The sequence below is a fragment of the Anabrus simplex genome, chromosome 7 (assembly GCF_040414725.1).
Source record: "Anabrus simplex isolate iqAnaSimp1 chromosome 7, ASM4041472v1, whole genome shotgun sequence".
NCBI lineage: Eukaryota > Metazoa > Arthropoda > Insecta > Orthoptera > Tettigoniidae > Anabrus > Anabrus simplex.
This window is the reverse complement of record NC_090271.1, coordinates 88,033,019-88,060,000: the sequence shown is the minus strand read 5'-3', so window position 1 is coordinate 88,060,000 and position 26,982 is coordinate 88,033,019. Positions and strand designations below refer to the sequence as shown.

Below are 26,982 nucleotides of genomic sequence, written 5' to 3'. Positions count from 1 at the left end.
TGAAGTTGCGGTTTGGAAGTTATTGTAGCACGTGGCTGACATGCGAGTTAAGGCAGTCTCCATATTGAATTGATTAGTAGTCATCTGTTTTCAAATGTTTTTCAAAGTGTAACCTCTGTGGTATTCGGTGCTAGTTGTCAACTGTTTAAAGATGGCGGCTTGTTGATATTCTACAAGTGAGGCGTTTTTGTTTTGTGATACGGTGATTAAGGTTATGTGTGTGTAGTTTGTAACTACGTGTCAATAAAATAATTGTACCAACTGACAGCACCTCGTGTGCGACTTTGTGGATACGTTCAAAACCTATTTGTGTCAGTAAAACATATATATATAAAGTAGAAAAGAATTGTCTTCAAAATCAATAAGGACGTAATTTGTACCGCTACCCTACAGCTAACTGAAATTTTACGGCCTTCTTTGTAAGCAAGAGAAAATACGGGAACCGTGATCCTCTCTACACCTTACAGTATTGAATTTAAGAGTTGTTGACAATTAAACAACACTAGATTTATACTGAGAAAATGGTAGTGATTTCGAGTAAGCAAGCTTGTAATATTTCGTGACTGTTGATATCGTGCGTATAGCCTTGAGATCGCGAGTGTTATGTGGAAATACTAACAAAATGTAAGCTCCCACATGCGATCCCTGGGATTCGAACTCAACCACCTTGGTTAAAAACCAGTTAACATTGCCACTCGGTTATCACGACCCGTTGTGTTTGAGGGAGAAAAATAATGCATAGGCCAGTTGTAAGCAATTTGCTCACGAGGTCCTTAATTTTCGAATTTAAATATTATTGGTTTTAGTTACATTTTAACAAAGAATATTAAAATCCACTTGGAACCAATTGATTCTCTACGATTTGCGAACCCAACGAGTACTGAACATTTCAAAAGGTTAAAGGAGTTGCTGACCTTTTCGCCTACTGCGATTTTCTTTGGAGAAATGATATACACAGTCAGTCCCTTTCTCTCTCTCTCTCTCTCGAAACATTAGGAATGGCTGATGTGGGTATATGACGGTGTCAGGTGAGTAAAACAACATTCCGCTCATGGTCAGGCCTGCAGAACATGAGCAACAGTCTTACGCACTTTGTGACCAAGCCGACAGCGGATGATGTCTTAAGTTCTACACGGAGCAGTTCAAGCACACCATACACTTGCTGTCGTTCTCCATTCGCTATACCATGGAAGCGTTAGGAGCGGAATTTCATTTATTACTCAAATACATTCCTGTTATTCCAGTCTGATTCTAGTCTTGAAGCTTTTAGCTTTTTTGTGCGGCTACCACGTCTGTGCGATTATTGATTTCGGATAGAAAACAAAAGGGTGTGATGTCTGGTCTTGTACAAAGGTGGCTCTCGTACGAATCTCAAATGACATGTAGAAATTTTTTAGTGAAAGGTGAAAGCAGGAGGTCTGTGGTTACGATGACATTGGATACGAAAATTACAAGCTTTACTTTAAAAATGCGTATGTATGCATGCTTATGTACGAAGATTCTTCAGCCTAAAAACTAGTTGGATCTCAGCAGATTTATCATCAGATGTCACAGCGTACCATCACTGGAAGGGTCTGTGCGAGAAATTATACTGCTAATAATAAGAGTTGGCGTCTGACAGGTAAGGTTGGAGGGAGGAACACTGCACGTGCCATTTCACGATGTTGCCACATTCCAGCATTCGTTTCTACATACTCTTACCCCTCGCTTCCGGCTCACTTGTTCCCTCCTTCATTCTGACCGCTGTGATCTGTTGTAGACTACCTGGCCAGGCGGTGTCGTCCTGTTTGCGATCACTCTTCTACAAACAATCAGATTCTTATCAGTGAGAGTGACAGGTTTGGCATCTTCCAGCAAGACGAGCTGCCCTGAAGTGTTATCTCCATGGCAACCACAGTCGCCCCACCCTCGTTTCCATGGCAACCACACAGCCACTCCCTTTATCCCGCCTCGGCAGGCAGTAAACGGACCTCCCTCTAAGAAATGTCAGACGTCAACTCTTATTATTAGCAGTATAGGAGTAAGGTTGCTTCCTTAACCGAACCAGAAGGCGCTGTTTCACATCATTCAGCCAAGCCCTCTGAAATGCAAACATTAACTGACTTGTCGGTAGACACCTTCATTATTTTCATAGAAAGGACTTGCTACAAATGGTATGGTATAAAATGTATCATTCACGTATCTGCTACGTTCATATAGCAATGACCGTGCCAAATCGTCACTGCTATGCCAAAACCGCTCTTCCTATCCGTTATTTCCCTTAAGACTAGTCACACCTCGCAGCCACCTATTGGTTATGCAGCCCACCAGAACAATTTTCGTTGAGTTCATTTCCATACGCGTGTAAGTAAAGGAAAATTAACCTTAAATATATTATTATTATTATTATTATTATTATTATTATTATTATAACAACGGAGAACTTTATTTTTAATAATGTTATTCGCTTTACGTCCCACTAACTACTCTTTTACTGTTTTCGGAGACGCTGAGGTGCCGGAATTTAGTCCCTCAGGAGTTCTTTTTACGTGCCAGTAAATCTACCGACACGAGGCTGTCGTATTTGAGCACCTTCAAATACCACCGGACTGAGCCAGGATCGAACCTGCCAAGTTGGGGTCAGAAGGCCAGCGCCTTAACCGTCTGAGCCACTCAGCCCGGCAGAACTTTATTTAAAGGAACTGCTATATTAGTGTATGTTAGTGAATGAGTGAATGAATGGGTGAATGGAATTGATTATACAACTGATTGATTGACAGAATGAATGAATAATGATAATCTACCGTACCTACATATAGGCCTGCACATATTTCATTTCTGTAGGACCTACCTATTAATTTAATAAAGCAAATTGCCCCTATAACCAGGAAAAGTTGTAAATAATAATTTATTTCAGCATTGGTTATAGAAAAAAAATACATTTATATGGGGCTTGCCTTGCTTTACTAGATCTAGCATATTTCAGTTGTCAGGATTGTTATATGTAATACTAATATTAAAACTAATGTTTAACGCGAAAGTTATTGGTATATATTCTAATCAATGTGATTTTGATTGTTCCAGACGAATGTTCCCCACGTGTCGGGTGTCCTTCACCGGTGTACGACCTGACCAGCGGTACGCGGTGCTCATGGACATCGTACCGGTGGACAACAAGCGGTACCGGTACGCATACCACCGCAGCTCGTGGCTGGTGGCAGGCAAGGCAGACCCTCCCGCCCCCTGTAGGCTCTATATGCACCCCGACTCTCCCTTCACGGGCGAACAACTGCGCAAACAGGTCGTCTCCTTCGAGAAGGTGAAACTCACCAACAACGAGATGGACAAACATGGACATGTGAGTTGCAATTATTTTGAATGTTAATATTCCAATAGTGTTATTTAAGTCGTACGTGATTCGTACTGACAAGTTAAAGTCTTTGCTTGAATGTTCAGGTCAGCAGTCTTAGGTTCAGATGAATCCGGGTTTGATTACTGGTTGAGTGGGGTTTCTAGCCGCGTCTAGTTAAATCCTCTGACTCGGGGACTGTTTTTTTGTCTTAATGCACACTTTTTCATATTCACAAAACACATCACACAATCAACCTCCACGTAGAATATGGATGCCTCTCCCCACATAGAGTTGGTGTCAGGAGCAACATCTGATCGCAAAATCGGGCCAAATTCACATGTAGTTCCAACATCGAAATAATCGTAAAAACGCCAGGAAGAATAAGAATAAAAATAATAAGAAGGAGCACGGTATTGATAATTAATTGTATTAACAAATTGCTCCCTTTATAACTTCCCGCGACATACCCATACATCAGTCAGCACAACTTCAATTCTCGGTATTGTGTTCAGGTATATACTATTCTCGCGGTTTCCCCATTTAGGATCTCGAATAAATAAGTGATTTGTGTCTACTGATACTAATTACCGTGTACTCAAAACAGATATTGTATTATTAATAAAAATTTACGTACATATTACTACCACAAATGCATTTCGCATTTTGACTACCACAGATTTTTAACCTACTTGGAGCACAAGTTAATAAAGAGCTAAATATGGGAGGATTTCTACACCAATGAGGTCATGACATCTACTGAATGGATGAACACCAATTATGAACTGAGGCACTTAGTGACTAGAATTGCAACGCACTGCTTTCATCATCGAGTGTGTTCCGCTAAAGTATTTCACGTACCAAAGATGGAATGTATCTGTGATTTGTGTAGTAGGAAATGTGATGTAGATATCACGTCCTATCCTGTTTTAAGAGAACTGAGTCATTAATAAAATTCTGTACGTCTTTGTAATTGTTAGTGTATGCACGATGTGGGCATTTTTCATAAATAATAATAATAATTCTTAGAAAGGTCTATTCCTCCGGAACCAAGTACATGAATTTACAAAATAATTTATATCACTGTATTTTTGACCATGCTGATATGTGTTTGTTAAAACAGTTGGTAAAAATGAGGTGTACTTCAATGAGTTAAGGCTGTGCTTATAAAAATGTAAGAAGCTTAATATTAGTAAAAATGACCAAATACAATCGAGGAGATGACTGACATGAGAATTAGCGTTCCTGATTATGAATGTTAATTGAAGTGTCACACTTACATTATTCTAGATCTTTTAATCCACCGTTTCCCGATCGGGGTAGTGGCGGTGGACATCTGGAGGTCCTCAGTACAGTAAAAAGTGGCCTGAACATTCTTGAAATATTATTATTTATTTCCAGATGCAAATTTTACACTAATAATTATATTGATACCCTCTAACAGCATTTTTAGTAGCGTAGAACCTTCTTCCAATCTTGATTACCTGATTCTGTGAGGCAGGCTTTCTTGCCAATGGCTTCAATACTTTCAATTGGCTGAGGCTACAAGATCTGGAAAACCCGTTGCGCTAGTTTTGGAATACGACGTTAAGGCCGAGAACTGATGTCTTGCATAAGTATCACATTATGTTTGTTATGAAAGTTAAGTGTTTCGTTTATCATCACCATCAACTCCAGTGTTGTTATAAACTCTGAACATGTCAAGAGGAGAATACGTTTGTTACATAATAATGTTAAAATTATATTGTATTAATTTCAAATACATATGATTTTATAATGTTATCATAGTTTTAATTTTTTATAAAGCACATCGTCGTTGCCGGGACAAAACCTCCTATGTGATAATATTTTTGAAGGTATACTGACCCGCAGCACATACATTATGAAGAGCAAGAATGCCTTGACAATATACACACAATATTGCACCTTAGATGACAGAACCTTACCTGCCAAAGCTCTAAGCTAACATACTTCACAAAGTAGGTTTTGCCCCGGCAGCGACGACATATTACATATTGAGGGGAGGAGGGGGGGGGTGATTTAGTATAATGTGACAGAAATTGGGCCGCTCCATTATGACGGTTGAGCAGCACTGTATTAACTTCTTAGGAACCCGAAAATATTCGGTCAACCTAACAGAAATCAGTAAGAAAACTTAAAACTCTGAATATAAAATTTGTGTGCACCTAGTTACTCATTAGCCACAAAATTACATATAACTTCACCTTTACTTTTTGAATTCTCAGCGAAATTCCTGTCACAGTGCGCGGGTGACACTTGCCGTCAAGTGACATTCAATTTACTGACAGGTAAAAGCGGGATACATGCTTAGCGGCACCGAATGCCCTTTACTTGTATTTCTCTTGTTTCGAGATGAATATTGATTAATTTGGTCCCATTGGATCTGAAAGTGATATTACAGCAGTGAAGGCGAAACTCTATCCTGGGATAGCGAAAGTGATTCCAACTCAGTTGTAGTAGAAAATAGATATGAATACAAGATATCTTAGCAGTCACTGGATTTTTAAATGGCAATTTCCTTTTTTACAAAATATTCACTGCTGAATTAATTTCCGAGACTTTAAATTTATGCTGAAAGAGACGAATAGATGTGGGCTTCTAATATAGATCATTTTTAAAATTGTGTAATGAATATTTTTGTGAATAAAGTAGAAAATCATAATTCTCAACAACCTATGGATAACAAACATTGTTTCACAAATTTTAAAACTTAAACACTTGGACCATTATTTATACTACTGTAAATAAAAGCTGAGTTACGGGGTTGAGGGCTGCATAGGGACGAGTTAATTTTTAATTGTAATCTGGTTCCTTTAACAATTTGGATGTAATTTCATTTTATTTATATGGGAATCATAAATCGTTCCTCACAAAGTAACACGTTTGTTCTTTCAGCTCGTGCTCAACTCTATGCACAAATACCAACCGAGGATTCATCTGGTGAAGAGGAACGACTCCACAGCAACGCAACCAGTCACGGATCTTGAGAGCGAGGAGTTCAAGACGTTCATCTTCCCGGAGTCTGTGTTCACGGCTGTCACAGCATATCAGAACCAGCTGGTAAGTCTGTTGTTGTTGTTGTTGTTGTTGTTGTTGTTGTTATTATATTTGTAAGGTGAACCATGATAGACGACCAAAATGATTGTCAACCTTACTGAAAGTCAAGAACAGTTGGATAACTGAAATTGAAAGACATCTCCAGGAAATTGGCACCATAGGCGAAACTGTACAGAACATCTGTAAGTTTAGAACATTAGTGAACAATCACCAAGTCGCAGAAAAAACCCATAGCTAGAACCAAAAAGCAATCTCAGCAAAAAGATGATGAGATTTTGGTAAAAGTAGATAGCAAGCCCATCAGCTAACAAAGTTCAAACGTGTTCCTCAGTTGTGCATAATGATGTTAAACAACAGCAACAAACAAACAAACAAACAAACAAACAAACAAACAAACAAACAAATAAACAAACAAAAAAAAACAAACAAACAAAGAGATTCAGCCTTAAAAATGAATAGAATCATTCACTCTTGTTGTAACTTTCAATTGCTTGTCGTTTAGCTTGAAAACAATCATCGAAAATTCAGGCTTTTGAATCTTCAAAAAATCTTCCAAGTTTCACAGTGAACACATCCTGTCGTTGTGAGAGTTAGATAATCTGCCAAGAATTCATGCTATAAATCTCCATATATCACACGAATGGTTCTGACTCCGTTTAAACCTAACCAGGTTCTACGAGGAAGATCACAACCAGAGAGTTTCTTCTTTGCATCCAGGTCGCCACGAAGTGTGAATGTAATATATCGTTTCCACTGTTCTGTGTTCTTATTCTACATCAGGACCTCTCCAATGCCCAAAATCTCACGCGTGCAAACCGTGGTTCAGAAGATGCACTGTGCGTCATTCCGACTCAGCTCGGCTCGGACCAGCGTTTTGTCTCGGGACGACTCGGCTAAGCTCGGCTCAACTCGGCTCGGATTTGGAGCGCTGCGGAGCAAATAATGAAGAGGGGTCAGGCGGAGTGAAGGAGACAGGGGTAGAGAAAGAGAGAGACAGTGTTGTTGCTCCAAATCGAGGAGTTTTGGTCTGCACTCTGGTCAACCTAGCGAAGTCGTCTATCGCAAATTGTCCCGCGCAAATCACCGGTGCATGCACCCTGAGAGGCCCTGTTCTAAATGGTCAACATCTTGGGTATTGAGCGAGCTTGGTATAGATTCAACGTCCCTTAAAACATTACAACCCAGTGTCGATTTTTAATATATTTATATATTTCTTTCACATGTTTCATCTCAGTTTATAACAATCGGAATTGTTCTATATGTCGACGAAATTATTTGCTATTTTTTCTCTCATGTCCATATGGAGCGAAGTGAAAGATGAAAGCTCTCAGTCGAGATTAGGAAGGGCCATCCGTTCAAGGTAAATACTGCCAACCGAGGACCCGCAGTGAGGACAAGAGACTTCACTCAAACTACACCAGGAATGAGAATCAAATTTATTCCTGCGGGGGTCAATCTCGGTCGAAATCAAAGCGAAACACTCTACATCCCGCTTAGTGCCGAGGTTATGGACGGTGGAACCCTAACATTATACGCCTTCAAGGGCCTTCATGACCTATAAAGAGATGACTTTGCTTTACTTTTACAAAATTTAGTCATAAATGTTTAGAGCGGTGCAGGAATCCCCGAGCAATATTTGCCCTTAGCCAAGGTTTACTATGAAGTACAGCCAATAATTATTGTAAGGATAAAACAATTATACATTGCATTATGGCTTACTATAAATGAAAACTACAAAAGCAGGAAATGCTCTATTTTAGTTTTCCACTAAGCCGTACAAGTGATGGTGTACAATGTGCAAATAGTGCCTTCACACATTCAGGGCTATTTCTTATAGTGTGTACTGTACAAGAGGCAATGTATTTCTGTAAGTTGTACAAGAACATGTATGCACTTTGTGGTAATTGAATATTGAAATTTAAATGGAAATAGTAATTCAAAATTATGTACTTCGTGGTAATTTTACTAGAAAGTAGACGATTAAGAAACCTCGGAGAATGCTTGCGTTCATTTTCATGAAAACACTTTATTACAGGAAGAAATGTCAGTTAATGATTAGTATACTATATTTCGAATTAAGAGCAATAATAATAATAATAATAATAATAATAATAATAATAATAATAATAATAATAATAATAATAATAATCATAACCATTTCCTGTAGCTATTGCTATCCTAAAGCGTACCCTCCGACGAGTGTGGGGTTATCCGCCACGTACGAAAAACTGTGTTATAGTGATATCTGTAGTGTTTGAGTTGCAGGAACGTTGGGAGCAACACAAATACACTCTCCCCGAGACAATGGAATTACCCGTTCAAGACTCCCAATCCCACTGAAAATCGAACCTGTGGTCCTATGAAGACAAGGCCACTACGCCGACGATTTGGCCAAAGATCCGGATGTTAAGAGCTGAAGGATGCGTATTCAAAGTTATGCTGCAGTGGTGCTTACAGATTTCATCATGGTGTAGTCCACTTCGTTACCTAACTTAATCTAAAATCGCCTAATTTTTGCACCATTTAACTATGTGCTGGACAAGCTGTCTGCAGGGATGATGTGGGGGACGGTCTCGACAGCTCGAGACTTGCAGACTGTCCATAGGGACACATCTGAGCCCTGACAGGAATGCAGATAGGCCTGTCTCCAGGGAGCAGAACGTCTTCACCTGTGGCCCAAGTGGCTTTGTTATTGATCAGACGCTACTGTGCCCTTCTTACCTTCTCACAGGATATTTCTGCGCTACGTAGGAGATCACCATAAATTCCCTCTCTGGTCCAATCTGCACCAGACAGACAAGCTTTCCTTCCACGCGTGGTTCGCTATTCAAATATGGAGTGAGGTTTCTTCACTGTTTTCTCGAGGGAAATACTGAGAGGACCAGGCAAAATCAGTGGTAGAATTCTTCTTCTTTTGCTTATTATTCTCATCATAATCTTCTCGTTATAATCATAAATATTTAATACATTGACCCCACAAAATTTAATTTATTGCATGCTCCAGGATTTTTAATCCCAATAAGAGCAGCACTCATGTAAATTTATAAATAATCATAACTTTATATTTCAATAATTAAATAACGCAATATGCCATTGTAAGTTTGTGTCTGGAATAAATTATTCTCTCTAGATGGCACTGAATGTTGGATCATAATATTATATCTCTGAAGGGTAGTTCTGAATTCTTCGAAACTATTTTCATATTTGTACAAAAATCAACGACCTTATTTATCCAATATGCTCTATTCTAATAGTAAATAGTCTGTGAAGTGGTGAAGTTAATGGGTGGATGTTCAAACTTACTTATTTAAAAATGAAAATGAAATGAAATGGAATGGCGTATGGCGTTTAGTGCCGGGAGATCCCAGGACTGGTTCGGCTCGCCAGGTGCAGGTCTTTTGATTTGACTCCCGTAGGCGACCTGCGCGCCGTGATGAGGATGAAATGGTGATGAACACAACAAAACACATACACCCAGCCCCCGTGCCAGGGAAAGTAACCAATGACGGTTAAAATTCCCGACCCTGCCGGGAATCGAACCCGGGACCCCTGTGACCAAAGGCCTGCACGCTAACCACTTAGCTATGGAGCCCACCATTTAAAATTTATAAAAATGAATTCGGATGTGGCACATAGACATTTAGGAGAATAGGGAACTCCGTATTATTCATTTGGTAATGTATGATTTTGCAAACTAATTTCACGATACCATTCAGTGTTCATTCTTTTGAACTCTCCAAATTTAGCAGTAGCTCGTTGTACGAAATCATATATCGATAATGAGACGTTATTTTAAGCTGATACACATCGCCACTGCTGTGCAAGAACCGCGAATGTGACAATGCTCTTCCTATCCGTTATTTCCCTTATGACTGGCAACCCCTCGCAGCCACATACACTGACTGACAGAGCAAATGCAACACCAAGAAGGAGTGGTCAGAACTTTATGCCAATTGCAGGGTAGACTGACGTCACTGAGGTATGCTCATGATGTGAAATGCGCCGCTGTGCTGCGCACGTAGCGAACGATAAATGGGACACGGCGTTGGCGAATGGCCCACTTCGTACCGTGATTTCTCAGCCGACAGTCATTGTAGAACGTGTTGTCGTGTGCCACAGGACACGTGTATAGCTAAGAATGCCAGGCCGCCGTCAACGGAGGCATTTCCAGCAGACAGACGACTTTACGAGGGGTATGGTGATCGGGCTGAGAAGGGCAGGTTGGTCGCTTCGTCAAATCGCAGCCGATACCCATAGGGATGTGTCCACGGTGCAGCGCCTGTGGCGAAGATGGTTGGCGCAGGGACATGTGGCACGTGCGAGGGGTCCAGGCGCAGCCCGAGTGACGTCAGCACGCGAGGATCGGCGCATCCGCCGCCAAGCGGTGGCAGCCCCGCACGCCACGTCAACCGCCATTCTTCAGCATGTGCAAGACACCCTGGCTGTTCCAATATCGACCAGAACAATTTCCCGTCGATTGGTTGAAGGAGGCCTGCACTCCCGGCGTCCGCTCAGAAGACTACCATTGACTCCACAGCATAGACGTGCACGCCTGGCATGGTGCCGGGCTAGAGCGACTTGAATGAGGGAATGGCGGAACGTCGTGTTCTCCGATGAGTCACGCTTCTGTTCTGTCAGTGATAGTCACCGCAGACGAGTGTGGCGTCGGCGTGGAGAAAGGTCAAATCCGGCAGTAACTGTGGAGCGCCCTACCGCTAGACAACGCGGCATCATGGTTTGGGGCGCTATTGCGTATGATTCCACGTCACCTCTAGTGCGTATTCAAGGCACGTTAAATGCCCACCGCTACGTGCAGCATATGCTGCGGCCGGTGGCACTCCCGTACCTTCAGGGGCTGCCCAATGCTCTGTTTCAGCAGGATAATGCCCGCCCACACACTGCTCGCATCTCCCAACAGGCTCTACGAGGTGTACAGATGCTTCCGTGGCCAGCGTACTCTCCGGATCTCTCACCAATCGAACACGTGTGGGATCTCATTGGACGCCGTTTGCAAACTCTGCCCCAGCCTCGTACGGACGACCAACTGTGGCAAATGGTTTGCAGAGAATGGAGAACCATCCCTCAGGACACCATCCGCACTCTTATTGACTCTGTACCTCGACGTGTTTCTGCGTGCATCGCCGCTCGCGGTGGTCCTACATCCTACTGAGTCGATGTCGCGCGCATTGTGTAACCTGCATATCGGTTTGAAATAAACATCAATTATTCGTCCGTGCCGTCTCTGTTTTTTCCCCAACTTTCATCCCTTTCGAACCACTCCTCCTTGGTGTTGCATTTGCTCTGTCAGTCAGTGTATTAATATACTCTCCATCAGAACAATTCTCGTTGAGTTCATTTTCCTATGCCAATTTGTAAAGGAAAACGAACCTTACTGCACCGTACTGTAGCAATGTATGTTTGCATGACGTATTTACGCACTCCTACATTATGATATATTTAACGTTCCTTTACTCACCTGCTTAGGAAAATGGCCAACGGCCGTAGCCGTGTTGAAACACCTGATCCCGTGACATCTCCGAAGTTAAGCAACATTGGGCGTGGTCAGGAGTTGGATGGGTTGCCACGCGCTGTTGGTGGGGGGTAAGGGAATGGAGGTGCGGAAAGGAACTGGCCACCCTACCGCACGTAAACTCCGGCTCAGGAATACCTCTGCGGAGGTTCGGACCTGCCTTCGGGCAGAATAACCCTTACCTTACCTTAGGAAAATGAACTCCATTAAAATTGTTCTGATGGACAACATATCAGTGGCTGAAAGGCGTGATCAGTCTTAAAGGATATAATGGATACGAAGAGTATTGTCTTATTTGAGGTTTTGGCACAGAAGCGACGTCATCAAAAACATATTGTATACAAAGAGGTATTGTAGATTGCAAATACCTCCACTCTCCTTGCTACTCTGTATATACATTTCGGTGAATATTTTATTTCAACAAACCAGTAACAGACAAAATCATTTTTCTTTTCTGGTGCTGGTGGGGGTTGGGAACAAGGGTGCTAAATATTATTATTATTATTATTATTATTATTATTATTATTATTATTATTATTATTATTATTATTATTATTATTATTATTATTATTATTATTATTGTTTCGTTTTCCGTTAATTCCAGTATTCCTGACTCATTGCACGATAATTTACAGTATTTATCACCCCTCAGACCACTTTGGACCGGGTATCTTTTTTATTCTTCCTTGAAATTCTTCCAATCTTAGAAATCTTATTTTCAAAAATCACTCTTTCCATAGCTTCCTTCTTTATGTTATTTATTTCTAAATCTTTCCTCGCCTCTTGTATCCGATTATTTTTTACTTTTCCTCACAAAGGTACTTCAATAATAATAATAATAATAATAATAATAATAATATGACAATGGTCAGACGAACTCTCTGAAACTAACCCTAATAAATAATTCAACTCTAAATACATTAGAATTGACCACGTACAAAAATTCTAAAACTAACTCTATAATATACATATAACCTAAATGCAATAATAGATTCCTTGACCATTTACAATAATTCTAAAACTACATCTAATACATAATTATAATCTGAGAACAATATCATATTTGATCGTTTACAATAATTTTTAAATTAACCCCAGAACTTAATTAAATCCTACTGTAAGTACAATAGTATTTGACATTCACTCGCGATTCATACCTTGGTCATGTCACAAGTCAGTTTGGTCTTCAGGCAAGTACATTCGGTAATCCATAATAGTAACAATCGTGGCCTCAAATACCGAATTGCATGTCTTCTGAAATAATACCGCCTAGGTGACCTGCCTACCAATTTCAAGATTCCAATCATGTTGGTGTCTAGCAGCGAAAATGGAAGTATACGGGACGGTTCCTGTGGCTAAATTAGAATTTTAACTTTGTCGGGTGACTCTAAGTGCGCCACCAGAAATCATTAATAAGTTATCCCTACAGCAATGGCGTAGGGTGTCATGTTTTCTGAGTGCCTTTCAAAAACCGACTACATCTTTTAGGGTGGAGCCGAGAACTTGGGATCATTAGTCGGACAATCTACCACTGATCGAATGAGGTTTTATTTATTTTATCTAGCGTACGATAACGGTTCAAATATTTATCTAAAATGATTATATACAAAATCCTATACAGTTCACATTTTGCTGTCCTTGTAACGAAGACGTTGTCTTGGGAGTGGCTTCATGAAGTTCTTGTTCAGAGTTACGAAACAACCGTAGGGGGCATTCCTCTACGGTCTATCTGAGGGTCTGCGTGTCAGTCCCACACTCACATCTGGGAGAAGCTATTGATTTGGGATGCGGCAGATCTTCCAACAACGCACTGAATTCTGTTGAACTTAGTTAAGATACGGCGACCCAAATTAACCAGGTGGTTTGATTGCAGGATCTTTGATGTTTACTATCCCACTAGGATGTGACTTTGGCCACTCTTCTCTCCAGGCGTTGTTGATACTGAAGCCACTGGATGTTAGTTCCTCAGATGTCTTCCAAACAGTCTTCGAGACTTCAAGCTGTTCGGCGTCCTGGTGAATAATAAAAGCGGCGTTGTTGCATACTCCGGACCAGAAACGAACAAGAGGTTGTTGCCTTGTAATATGAGGTGATGCGATATTGCTCAGTAATGGTTGCCGTAGGACTGGAGTCGACGGGAGTTGTAGAGTTGGATATCGAGTATGTGAACTATTCAGCCATACTCCCACAGGCTGGAGCGTACACTAAGGATAAAGCTGTTGTTCACTGCGTATTAGCACCAGCGTTCTATGACGTCCCAGTTAGCTTTCTAAATAGGTTATTAAAACTCTAATTAGGCAGGGGTTTTCTCAAGGTGGACGTGGTAGGAGAGTGTAGCCTATAGGTGATCAACCGAGGTACAGATATGTTTATACGATTAATTTGCCATGTGATCGGCAATTAAGTCATTGTGTATTCGGGAGATAGTAGGTTCGAACCCCACTGTCGGCAGCCCTGAAAATGGTTTTCCCTGGTTTCCCATTTTCACACCAGGAAAATCCTGGGGCTGTACCTTAATTAAGGCCACGGCCGCTTCCTTCCCACTCCTAGCCCTTTCCTGTCCCATCGTCGCCATAAGACCTATCTGTGTCGGTGCGACATAAAGCAACTAGCAAAAAAAAACAAAAAATTAAGTCATTGTGGCTAGCCTGTTTTGTTATATCCCAACATTCACCTGAGGCTCAAGTGAGAGCCGCGGATTGCCGAAAATTGAATTTGTTCCCACTTCTCCTCTCAGTAGTCCTCAGAAAGTTGAATTTGCCCTGTTGTAATCTTCATAACTGCTGCGGAAAAAACGGAGTTTATTTGTTCAAAAGGCGTTATTACCACCATAAGAAAGTCGTGGAAAAACGCAAGGAAACGTACCCATGATCGGGTATGGTACTGAGTTTAAAGAATTACATCTTCCTGGTCTGGATTGCTCATGACATTCGACAGTATTCTACTACTGCACTGGATATGGAAGAAATTATGAAAACAATTGTGAATTGGAAATAGCACCTTTTGAAGAGACACTTCTTATTCATGTAATTAATTCACTTTTCGATTAATGAATTAGCAAGAGTAGAAAGGATAATGTGACATAGTGCAGAATGCCCTGATAATTAGTGAACCTGGCCCAGTGTTATAAATACCATCCACTAATGACTCCGCTAAGTGCTCCACTTGTCAGCGCACACTGCCATTGTTCCACAGCACTATGTGCCCCTCACCAGAATAGACAGCCGACGACTGACAAGTGTATTTCAAGCGCATCTCAGAAACGTACACCTTTCTACATAAGAAGAGAATCGGGGCCGTATAACCAGCCGCTTCTGTCGTTGTACAACTTTACTCTGTGGATTAGTGGTAGAGTGTCCGCCTCCGGATCACAAGAATGAGGGTTCAAATCACGCAGAGTCAGTCGGCTATACGAAGGACAGAGAGAATCCCTTTCAACACTCCATGCCCCACGATGTCGGCATGTAAATGATCACTGTTGACAAATTTGGTGTTTTCCCGACAAAATTAATTTAAAAAGCTCAGCCATACACTGCCTGACAGATATAAGTTTACTCTGCTATCTGATAGCGTAAATTGACGTACAGGCAGTCAAGATGATTTGAATTTAAATTGCCTGCACGCGGTTATTTTTGAAATTTCCTGTACAGTCACATCAGAATTGCAAGACATTCATTATCGACTCATTCACCCACAAGAATTTCAAATAACGTCGGTTCATTCAATCCACCTCTAGGCAATAAGAATTCTACTGCCTCTTGTCGTCTATTAACAGCCACCAAATTTTAGCATGTCTCCATTTGCACAGGGTAGAGCAAAATATAGATTTCACTAATGTCTCAGCATCTCGCATAGCCATAATAATAATAATAATAATAATAATAATAATAATAATAATAATAATAATAATAATAATAATAATAATAATAATAATAATGAAGCACCGAAACACATTATGACGATAAAGGAAGATGGAATAAGTAACGATGCTAAATTCAACTATCTTGGTGAGATCATACAACCCAACGGACTCGATAAAGATGCAAACCAAAAGATGGCCAGGGAAATGGAACTTGCATTCCACCTTACGAAGAGCACACACAACAAGAAAGCAATCTCAATTAAGATCAAGGTAGTCCGGCCGCACGGTTTAGGGGGCAACGCGTCCACCTGTCACTTGGCGGCCCCGGGTTCGATTCCCGGCCCGGCCGGGGGGTTTTAATTGTAAATGATTAATATCTCCGGCCTGGGAACTGGGTGTTGTGTCGTCCTTAACGTTCCTCTCCTCACATTCAACACTTTACACTTCCGCAACTTCCAAATACACGCAGGTTCATAACATATGGTGCAAGTAGGGGCAAAAGATCTTTCTAGGTCGACGCCCCCACCCCCAGAAAAAAGATCAATCTAACAGACTATCAGGCAGGGATCGAGGCAGAGTGCCTATACACTTCAGAATACCAAGGATTAACAACCAGGAAATACGGGGCCTATGAGCTAGATATTAGGCTCCTTTAAACATCAAGCAGATCCAAGAAAGACGCCGAAGAAATCGAGAGGGGGGAAAAACGCTAAGAATCATCCTCGGACCCAGAAAAAGCGCTGGAACTTACCGATTACGCAGCAACAAGGAATTGTAAATAAAAAAAATCCTGGGGCAGGATATCAGACGTCGTAGGAAAACGATAGATTAAATTTTTCCTACACATTTTGAGAATGAGCGACGACAGGTTCACGTAAAATTCAACCATTTTAACAAGTCCAGTATAAAAGGCAACTCATTCGAAAGATGGTTTAATAACACCAAGAAGGACCTGCAAGAAATTCACTTCAAGGAGAAAGACACCCACAATAGAACCACTTTCAGGAACAAGATACAGACATTTTTTTAAGGGTTCAAGGAACCAGAAAGAGCGACCATGAAGACACAACATTGGTCAGATTAAAAGAAGAAGCTGCAAGCAAGAGAATGAAGGGATACTGTCACCAAAGGAAACTGAAATCATGAAGTGTTGGGGGGAGACCCAGCTTAACAAAGGAATAAAAGTTTAATATTCATTCGATTGTTAAATATGCTACAATTGTTGTTGACAATTTCTGCATCTATTCCAGTATTGGCATGCTTCCTGGTAACCAGTAGCAGCTTCAGTAATGTCAAAAATTATAATAATTATATTATCTTAAAATGTAATTTTCAAAATTTCCCGCCTTTTTTAACAATAGATCACTGTTACTTTATAAATCCCAAGTTTATAAGAATTTTCGTACTTTACCTGTTTTTAAAGGGTGTCTCAAACCTCCATCTACAAAATGAACCTCAATCATTAACATAGACTCTGATTTAGATATTTTTGTCAATTCTTTTATTCCGAGCACCTGAAAATATTAATATTTTTGTAAATAAATTTGTTATATAAAATCTAATATGAATCCCATTGACTTGAATGAGGTACAGATTGTAGTACAACACTATGGGAGGAAACTCTCAAAAATTCATAGTTGTTCGTGAAACAGTATGAGAGTTATGAAGGAAACCGTGATATATTGTTAAAAGGGCGGGGAATTTTGAACATTTTATTTAAGAACGTTATAATTAGAATTTTAACATTATTGAATATGGTTCCGATTCCTCCGAAGCATGCGAATACTGGGATATGTGCAGCATTTGTCAACAACGTTTGTAGCATACTATTTTCCCCGTGTTAAGCTGGGTGCCCCCCCCCCCCACCTTGTGGTTCATAGTTGGCCAAAATCGACTCAAAATAAAAATAAATAAGCACAAATAAATAGATTAATGAATTAATAAATAAATAAATAAACAAACAAACAAATAATTATAATCAGCTGCTCGGAGGGGTCTTTTTCCCTACCAAGCTACCGCTGCTTAGCTCGAAGGTCTGACGGAAAACCCGCACGATGAATCGTCTCGGACGTTATCCTTAACTTTCTAGACCGGAGGTACCACCTCACCGTCAGATAGTTTTTCAATTGGCTGAGCGGGTTTCGAACAAGCCCTCAGGCGCAGGTAAAAACCCCTTATATGGCCGGAAATCGAACCCGGGGCCTCCAGGTAAGAGGCAAACATTCTACCTGTACAAAACTGGGCTGTCAATAATGATAATAATAATACTGTCCAGGTCCTTGGCTGAATGGTCAGGATTCTGGTCATTTTGAAAGTAGAACATAAATAAAAGGCAATGTTTTGTCAGTAACGACATTATGCACTGAATATGTGAGACCTCGGAGAGGTGTCATATCTATTTCATGGAAGTCCCCATGAGTAGCTCGAAACGCTTCCGTGTACCGGCGATGTGTGCAGGTGTGGTGCCGCGTGGTCAGATCACTAGTCCTATTATTTCAGTCTCTAGGAGATGCTATTTGGATTTGTAGTCTAATAGGGGATTTTGCGTTGGTAATCTCTTTTTCTGCGCATACCTCTTATTTTTGACCTCTGTGGTATTCGAATTGCACAGTTGGGTTTATGATGAAGTCTTAATGATGTTTTCTCTGTAGGCCATCGCATCGATATGACGAGAACTGCCATCCATGGCCAATCCGTGAATTACTGAAACTGACCGCAATGACAGGCCTTCGGTCTGCAACTTCTTTTATTTTTTCTTCGTATGGACCAATGTTGCAAGAGTTCAACTGCCTGCAATAGCTGCTAAAGATGCTGGTTGGCTGTTAAGGTGAGGAAGACTAACACTTCTCTGATATCTTGACGCCATCTGTATGAAGCAGAAGCCAGGAAGGCAATTGCCAGTAGCTTCTCACTTCTCACCTCATCAGGCCAGCCCACACACGCTCTCACGTCGCTGCCAAATGAACCACGGTGACGGCCCTGCTGCTGCCAGGACCAGATTGTGAGGGTGTGTCCTCGAGAGATAAGAATACCAGTACTTCTTCTTCGTATTTAAAACAAGGTACTCTTTTGAGTCAAGAAAATCAGGGCGACGTCGCGTCGGTCGCCAACTCCTGGTTGGGAGCGCTGGTGAAATGCAACCAGTGTAACATTATTCCAATATTAGTCAAAAATAACATGACAGAAATGCCGCAAGAATAAAACAGCTGAGCTTCATTGCCAAGGTTGTTGCTTTTAAGCACAGGCCCACAATTTGAATACCCTTTATTCTGCCTATTGTTTCTATTAGTAAATAATCATCACTCAAAGCTGACTTTATGTGCAATAATTCAAAACTCCACTCTTGCAGTTATTCTCAAAGGCTGGAAACGATCTACAAGTATGAAGTGCTGGAAAAGAGGGCCCGACAGCATAGTCCCCTACAGATAAAAATTAAAACTAACAGCAAATACAAACCCCATCGTCCTACAGCCCTGTTGGGCATTGGTCTACCAAGCCACCACTGCTCAACCCGAACCTGCTCATTACGAGATTACTGAATTTAATAGAATATACCACAAATAGAGGGCAATAACTGCATACAGTTTATTACTTTGAAGATACAACAATCTGCTTTACGACACAGATAGGGCTTATGGCGACGATGGGATAGGAAAGGGCTGGGAGTGGGAAGGAAATGACCTTGGCCTCATTTAAAGTATAGCCTCGTCATTTTCCTGGTGTGAAAATGGGAAACCACGAAAAACCATCTTCAGGGATGTCGACAGTGGGGTTCGAACTCACTATCTTACCGAATGCAAGCTGATAGCTATGTGACACAAACCACACAACCACTTGCACCGTACTTTGAAGAATGTCGAAACTCAGAAAGGTGAAATTTTCCAGTCTATTATAGAGAGAATTTAACAGGTTTCTTTTTCTGGAGCAGGCAACATCATTAGGGAAAATACTGACATATCATAAATAAAGAGACTTTTCTCGGACAGATAATTCAATTTCTAGAAGAAAGCGTGCACAACACACTTACAAATCAATATGACTAGCCTTTAATTTTGTTCGATCAACGTGGTTATTAAAATGTCATCCACTTGAAAAATATGGCCATTTAAAAATAATTATACCTACAGAAAATCCTGTAACATGCAGTATAGAACATTGCGGTATTAGTATTAGGCTATCTTCCGTAACGGAGGGATAAATGATTTAATGTATCTGCTTTATTCTGTCTATAACTGTTAATTAAGGATTCGGATTTCTCTGTTATCAGCAGTGATTACTGTTCGAAGAATAATAGCTCGGCGGACTTCTTAAATGTGTTTTATTCGTTAATAACTTCCTGGCAAAGGGATTTCTAAATGAAAATATTCTTTGTTTAGTGTTGTGATACATTTCACGAAATAACATATGTCTTTCTCTCGTAACAGATAATTAAACAGGTTTCATAAATGAGGCGTAATTTTTAATATTAGAAGTTGAATAATGTCACCGAACACCAACCAACAAGCAACTCTTATGGAGAGGTAAATCGATTATATTTGTTGTGCTGTATGCCTTACCAACGCCTGCTTTACAAACTACGTCCTATGGCAAGGTGCAAAGAGTGTTTATTACCCCAGTCTAGGGGTTAGCATTGTAGTTTAACTGCGTATCAGCACTCTTACGAATTTAGGACTCAATTATCATCATAGTCGTTTTTTACAGGTTGAACTTCGTCGCTCCGACACAGATAGTTCCTATGGCGATGAAAAGATAGGAAAGCGTTACAAGAGGGAAGGAAGCTGACGTCGCCTTAATTAAGATACTATGGGAAACTATGGAAATAATTTAGGATTCAATTGACGGGTCTGAAATGGGGTGTACTCAGCGTTATGTAATATAATGAGTAGAGGCATGACGCTAAAATCCCGCTCTTGGCCATCCTGTAAGTGTCGATCCATGATTTATTCTTCAATATTCAGCTAATACTTAGCATGTAAACTCTAGATAACCGCGGATTACCCATGACAAATAAGTCACTTTTAATTTCCAAAATTTGACCTGTGTCTGCTTTGGTGAGATGTTAGTAACGATGTCTGAACTACAACGACCCAACCAATCTACTGATTTCCAGTCCATGACGGTTCTCCTCGCAATCCTAATCCATATTAATTAAAAATACACACATACACTGACAAAATGTCAGGCTCCATGGCTAAATGTTTAGTGTGCTGGTATTTGTTTCAGGAGTTCCCGGGTTCGATTCCCGGCCAGGTCAGGGATTTTAACATTCATTAGTTAATTCCGATGGCTCGGGGGTTGCGTGTGTGAGCCGTTTTCAGCATAAGAACACATTATAGGTAGAACCCCATCCTCATAGACATGCAGGTTACCAATACGGCGTCAACTCTAAAGAACTGCACCAGGCCTCCTCAGGTGTCATATGCCATTATTATTATTATTATTATTATTATTATTATTATTAGCCTATTATTTTTATTGCACAAAATTTCCTACACACGTACAATATGTTTACATGAAACAACATCAGCAACTACAACAACAATAATAATAATAATAATAATAATAATAATAATAATAATAATAATAATAATAATAATAATAATAATAATAATAATGCTGGGAATCGAACCCGGGACTCTTGTGACCAAAGGCCAGCACGCTAACCGTTTAGCCATGGAGCCGGACAGGACAAGAGGTATAAACCTGGAAATAAGCGAGACTACTAAGCTATTTGCAAATAGAGGATTTGGGTGGCGCGTAACTCATTAACAGAGGCTTGCAATCCGAACACTACAAGGCTTAACTATCCATAATGTATGGTGAATAGGTGTATCAGAAATATTATTTTGTAATAATAATAAAAATAATAATGTTATTTGCTTTACGTCCCACTAACTGCTTTTACGGTCTTCGGAGACGCCAAGGTGCCGGAATTTTGTCCCGCATGAGTTCTTTTACGTGCCAGTAAATCTACCAACACGAGGCTGACGTATTTGAGCACCTTCAAATACCACCGGACTGAGCCAGGATCGAACATGCTAAGTTGGAGTCAGAAGGCCAGCGCCTCAACCGTCTGAGCCATTCAGCCCGGCATATTATTTTGTGTTTTACTCAATTCATTCTACTGCATGAAAGATTGGATGTCTGAATTAGCAGACCAATCTCTGCGTAGCTTCCGTTCATTTGAGGAAGTTTCGTAGTACGGATGATTTATTCACCCTTCCGTCCCTATCAGCGGCATGAAAAAGGCTTTATTAAAAAACTTTCCAACTTCCCACGGAAACAGTCAGTCAATATCGCCGTACGCCTGTCACTCCTAACAGATAATCACAAAGCAGAGTCTTCTAAGTCTCCCTCAGATATGACGAGCAAAGCACAAGAAGTTGATGAATTGTGAAGACTAGCTCTATAGAGCTTTCGCTGAAAGATTTTTTAAAAAAATATTTGTTCGTGGCGTCGACCTCTGCAGATCTTTTGCCACTACTTTCGCCATATGAGAGGAACCGGCGTGTAATTGCGGAAGTGTACAGTGTTGAAAGTGAGGAAAGGAACGTTAAGGACGACACAAACACCCGGACCCCAGGCCAGGGATATTAATCATTTACAATTAAAAAATCCTGACCCGGCCGGGAATCGAACCCGAGACCGACAGTTGACAGGCGCACGCGTTGCCCCCTAAAACCCGGGGCCAGACTATTGTGCGCTTACAAATGTATAATCTTTTGAATAAATCTTGTAGCCTACAACGTTCGAGGCACTACTGTATATTATTTTCTTAATCGGAGGTTAGAAGTCACTGTAGGATGGAGGTCCGAGTCACAGGTTCGGCCAGGAATTGAGAACTGATTTCAAAGTCTTTTTTTTTTTTTTTTTTGCTAGGGGCTTTACGTCGCACCGACACAGATAGGTCTTATGGCGACGATGGGATAGGAAAGGCCTAGGAGTTGGAAGGAAGCGGCCGTGGCCTTAATTAAGGTACAGCCCCAGCATTTGCTTGGTGTGAAGATGGGAAACCACGGAAAACCATATTCAGGGCTGCCGATAGTGGGATTCGAACCTACTATCTCCCGGATGCAAGCTCACAGCCGCGCGCCTCTACGCGCACGGCCAACTCGCCCGGTGATTTCAAAGTCTGGAATGGGGTCCATTTAGCCTCGAAAATATTTCTGAGAAAACGCAGGGGTTAAAATTACCTTTCCACCTGTTTCTCTGCTGCATGCAGTATATATGTGCATGTTTTGTGTCGCGGAAAGTGTTTTGATTTCTTCCGTAAATTAATATTGTACGGATAGAAAGTCTATGAGTTCATTTGTGAGTCGGGCTATTAAAATGGAGACCATCGAATGTATGTCTTTAGAATTCAATTCTCTTTTCTAAAGAATATAAAAATACATGTGTAGCATATTTTTTTCCTATATCCAGTAGTATTCCAGGAAAAATGCCGTCCTATATTTTGGAGTCTAATTTACCTCATAGAAAAGCCAGTGAACTACTAGTCTTACATGAGAATTTAGAACACAATTTCCTCTAAATAGGCATATATCCATACGCATTTTATTCGTAAGTCGAACTATTTACCACAAAATTGCGATTTTACGCATTAAAGGAGCATTTCCAACTTGCCGCTCTGGACGCTGGCAGGCCCAGCTAGGAATCGGAAAATTTGAGGTGAAATGCATGGACCATGCACTGTGAGGGAGGCAATGAGTATCGAAAGAAAGTCGGTATCACAAAGGCTCTAATTCCTAGCGTTTCCATCAGCTGTTTGCTCGTGGAGCTGTTATGTGTCGCTTACATCAGCTACACTCATACTGACAAGCTTCACATACCGTTTACATGGAGCGCTGACGCTGAAGAGAAATGAGGCGCGAGTTACGAAATGCGTATGCAACTGGAAACATTTCTACGGGTACGAAACCGTGGGTAAACGTTACTACTTAGTAACATAAAACTGAATTTCAATAAATAACATAAGGTGTTTATGTGGTATAAGGGACACTGAAAGGTATACGAAGTGTCCGGAAACAGTCTTATAAAAAACGAATACGTGAATTCGAAGAGTATTCTAAATCCATTTATTTCAGTTATAATTTTGCCAAGTGTTTCGATGCGTCAGAATTAGCTGTTAAATTTGAGGATCTGGCAATATCGCATCAAAAGCGCGGTACTCTTGCAGAGGTGGGTGGGAGAAATTTATTCTTGTATCTCTGGGTACATGATGTATATTTCGGAGAGGGTTTTACGTGAGTCGTCTTGAAAATGACTTGAAATTCCTTAGGCTAACCTAACTAAGACATCTTACGACATAATCTACTTCTCAAGGCTGGCTACCCAATTCCATATCGCTTGTTGACTGTATTCATTTCCCTCTAATCCCCAGAAGGCAAGAATACCGGTCGAGTGGCCGTGCGGTTAGGGGCGCGCAGCGGTGAGCTTGCATCCGGGAGATAGTGGGTTCTAACCACACTGTCGGCAGCCCTGAAGAAGGTTTTCCGTGGTTTCCAATTTACACAAGAAAAATGCTGGGGCTGTATTTTAATTAAGGCCACGTTCCGTCTTGGCAGAAGAATATAGGCGTGGCAAGCTACATGTAGAGCTGGCAATCCGCTCACATGGGGGCTGTTACATAAAGGAGTGGTGAGGAAATTAATATTGACAGTTTAAGAGGTCTATGAGGTATCGGTTTCCGGCCTCAAGAGACATGTCTGGTCATGCCATCACAGGGAAGTGTGGTAGCAGTTTCTCACCAGGGGTGATGTCGCGACTAGGCAGATTCAGCATAGAATTAGTATAGATTTAATGTTGTTAAGTAGTTAGTTTAGTTAGATGTAGAGGTAGCATGTTGCATGTGGAGATGGTTATCCGCCCATGTGAGAGGCCACATAGTAGATTTAGTTTGATTTTATTTGTTATAAATGTTCACTTCTGGGGTTATCTTGAATTTGGAATAGGGGAACATTGTAATTGGGCGAAACTCTGTTTTGTTCAATAAAAAAAAAATACTCGTCAATTAAGTCCGCTTCCTTCCCATCCCTAGGCCATTCCTTTCCCATCTTCGCCATAAGAACTATCTGTGTCGGTGCGACGTAAAGCAACCAGCAAAAACAAAAAACAAACAGAACTGTGCGTACAAAGACATATAACGCAGTTTACATGGATTGAACCTTGCAGTTCGGTTTGTCACGTTCGGTGCTTAAACTGAGTTTAATCCGGTCCTCATAAGATAAGATTTGCGAATTTGCGTTCTGATCTTCGTCTAATCTCCCCATTGCCCCTTGATTCATTCAACAAAATATAGAAAAATACTTCACGCTTTCATGCTCACACTCTTTCTTGGACTGGTTACCCAATTGCATATTCCTTGCTGCCTACAATAGGCAATGTGGACACAGTGTCCACATATATTTGACCACCTTGCACATACTGAACCTAGATGAATCGTGGTCAAATATTTATCCGCACAATGCCGGAACAACTGTGATAATAAGCAGTCGAAACACGCTTGTGAGATGAAAATTACACCCACAAAATCTATACGAACACACTATCATGCAGAACAGAGAGAAGGTTAATTGGAGCAAACAGAGAAGAAAAGTGGTTGCTACATATTTAGCCACTGGTCTTTAATGCGTAAAATTGGATTAACAGGAATTCAAATAGAAAATGTCCCGTAGATTTGATCAGCTATTTTTCTACACCGAAGTAACAAACTGAGAGACGGACGGAGAGATAAATTTTAGATAATTATTCCAACCGTCATAAAATGAACCAAATAACTTCCTCCAGTCATAACAACCGCCTTTAGCATTATTGCGAATGGCAATGATAAAAGTAAATATGAAATACACCCCTTTAGAAACAAAGAGGAGATTTTAATTACCAGTAGAAAGCTTACTCAATGTCCTTCGAAATCAATATGGAAACTTTTTAATTCGATTCCATAAGCGCAATTATTAAAATGATATCCATTTAAAAATAATTGTAGGCCTTCTATTGAAGTCTTATAGCATGTAATATCTGGTTCTGAGATATTAATGTTGCCTTCTGTAGCACCGAAAAACGATTTTCAATGAATATCTTTCCTTGTCTGTCAGTTAATTAAAGCTTCTGATTTCTCCATTATCAGCTGTGATTACCGCCTGAGAATTATAATCTAACAGTTTTCCAACTTCCCTTTATTCATTAATAACACTCTGGTAATGTATTTACTACATGTTTTCTTTGTTTCCAGTGTCAATGTAATATGCGTGATTCAGTTCACTGAATAACAAATATATTGTTTGTTTCTTCGATAAATGCTAATGCTCTTTTGCTGTTGTAGTTATAAATGGGCCTAATGTTAAATTTCTGACAATGAAAATAATTGACTAAATACCAGTTCAAATGGGCTTACAAGGAAGGATAAATCAATGATTGTTCCCCATAACTTTCTCTAACCTTACCCACATGTTCTTTCATGAAGTCTGTAAGTAAACGATGGCATAAGTCAGGATTAATTTCCGTTTTAGGGAATGTATTAGGCCAAATTTTGTGAGCTACCTCATCATACGTTAGCAAATAACTTATTACAAAATATTTTATAAAGGATTATTCATAACACTGATACAACAACAAATTGACTGACCTCTATTCACGTGACATAATCCCTAAAGGCATGCATGAATTACAAACAAAAAATTAATTTCTGACAACGAAAACAATTGACTGAATCGACTTACAAAATCAATTATTTATTTCCCCGCAAATTTCTCTAACCTTTACCATATGCTCTTTCTAAGAGGAGGTATGCGATTGATGAAAGTGTACGTCTGGGATTTTTTCTTTTAAGAATGACATTTGTTCGTGTCATCGACCTCTGTAGATCTTTTGCCACTACTTGCACCATATTGTAATTGTAATTGCGGAAGTGCATAGTGTTGAATGTGAGGAAAGGAACATTAAGGACGACACAAATACCCAGTCCCGAGGCCAGGTATATTAATCATTTACAATTAAAAACCACTGACCCGGCCGGAAATCGAACCCGAGGCCGCCGGATGACAGGCGGACGCGTTGCTCCCTGCACCGCGGGGCCGGACCTGGGAACTATTAGACCAAATTTTATGAGCTACCTCATCATCCGTTAGAAACTGTAGCAGTTGGTAGTGTTTCCGGCAGAAGTCTAGAAGACCTTTGCCATGAGTG

At 40.6% G+C, this 26,982-nt stretch overlaps 1 protein-coding gene across 1 annotated transcript in view; it reads left to right on the top strand.

The window, feature by feature from the left end:
* The window catches only part of LOC136876921 (T-box transcription factor TBX20), a 343,057-nt gene that overhangs the window by 289,349 nt on the left and 26,726 nt on the right, over positions 1-26,982 (top strand). Inside the window, exons 3-4 of the mRNA XM_067150676.2 lie at positions 3,064-3,337; positions 6,245-6,409. Of these exons, the coding sequence (XP_067006777.2) occupies positions 3,064-3,337; positions 6,245-6,409 (439 nt within the window). The remainder of the gene's footprint in view (positions 1-3,063; positions 3,338-6,244; positions 6,410-26,982) is intronic.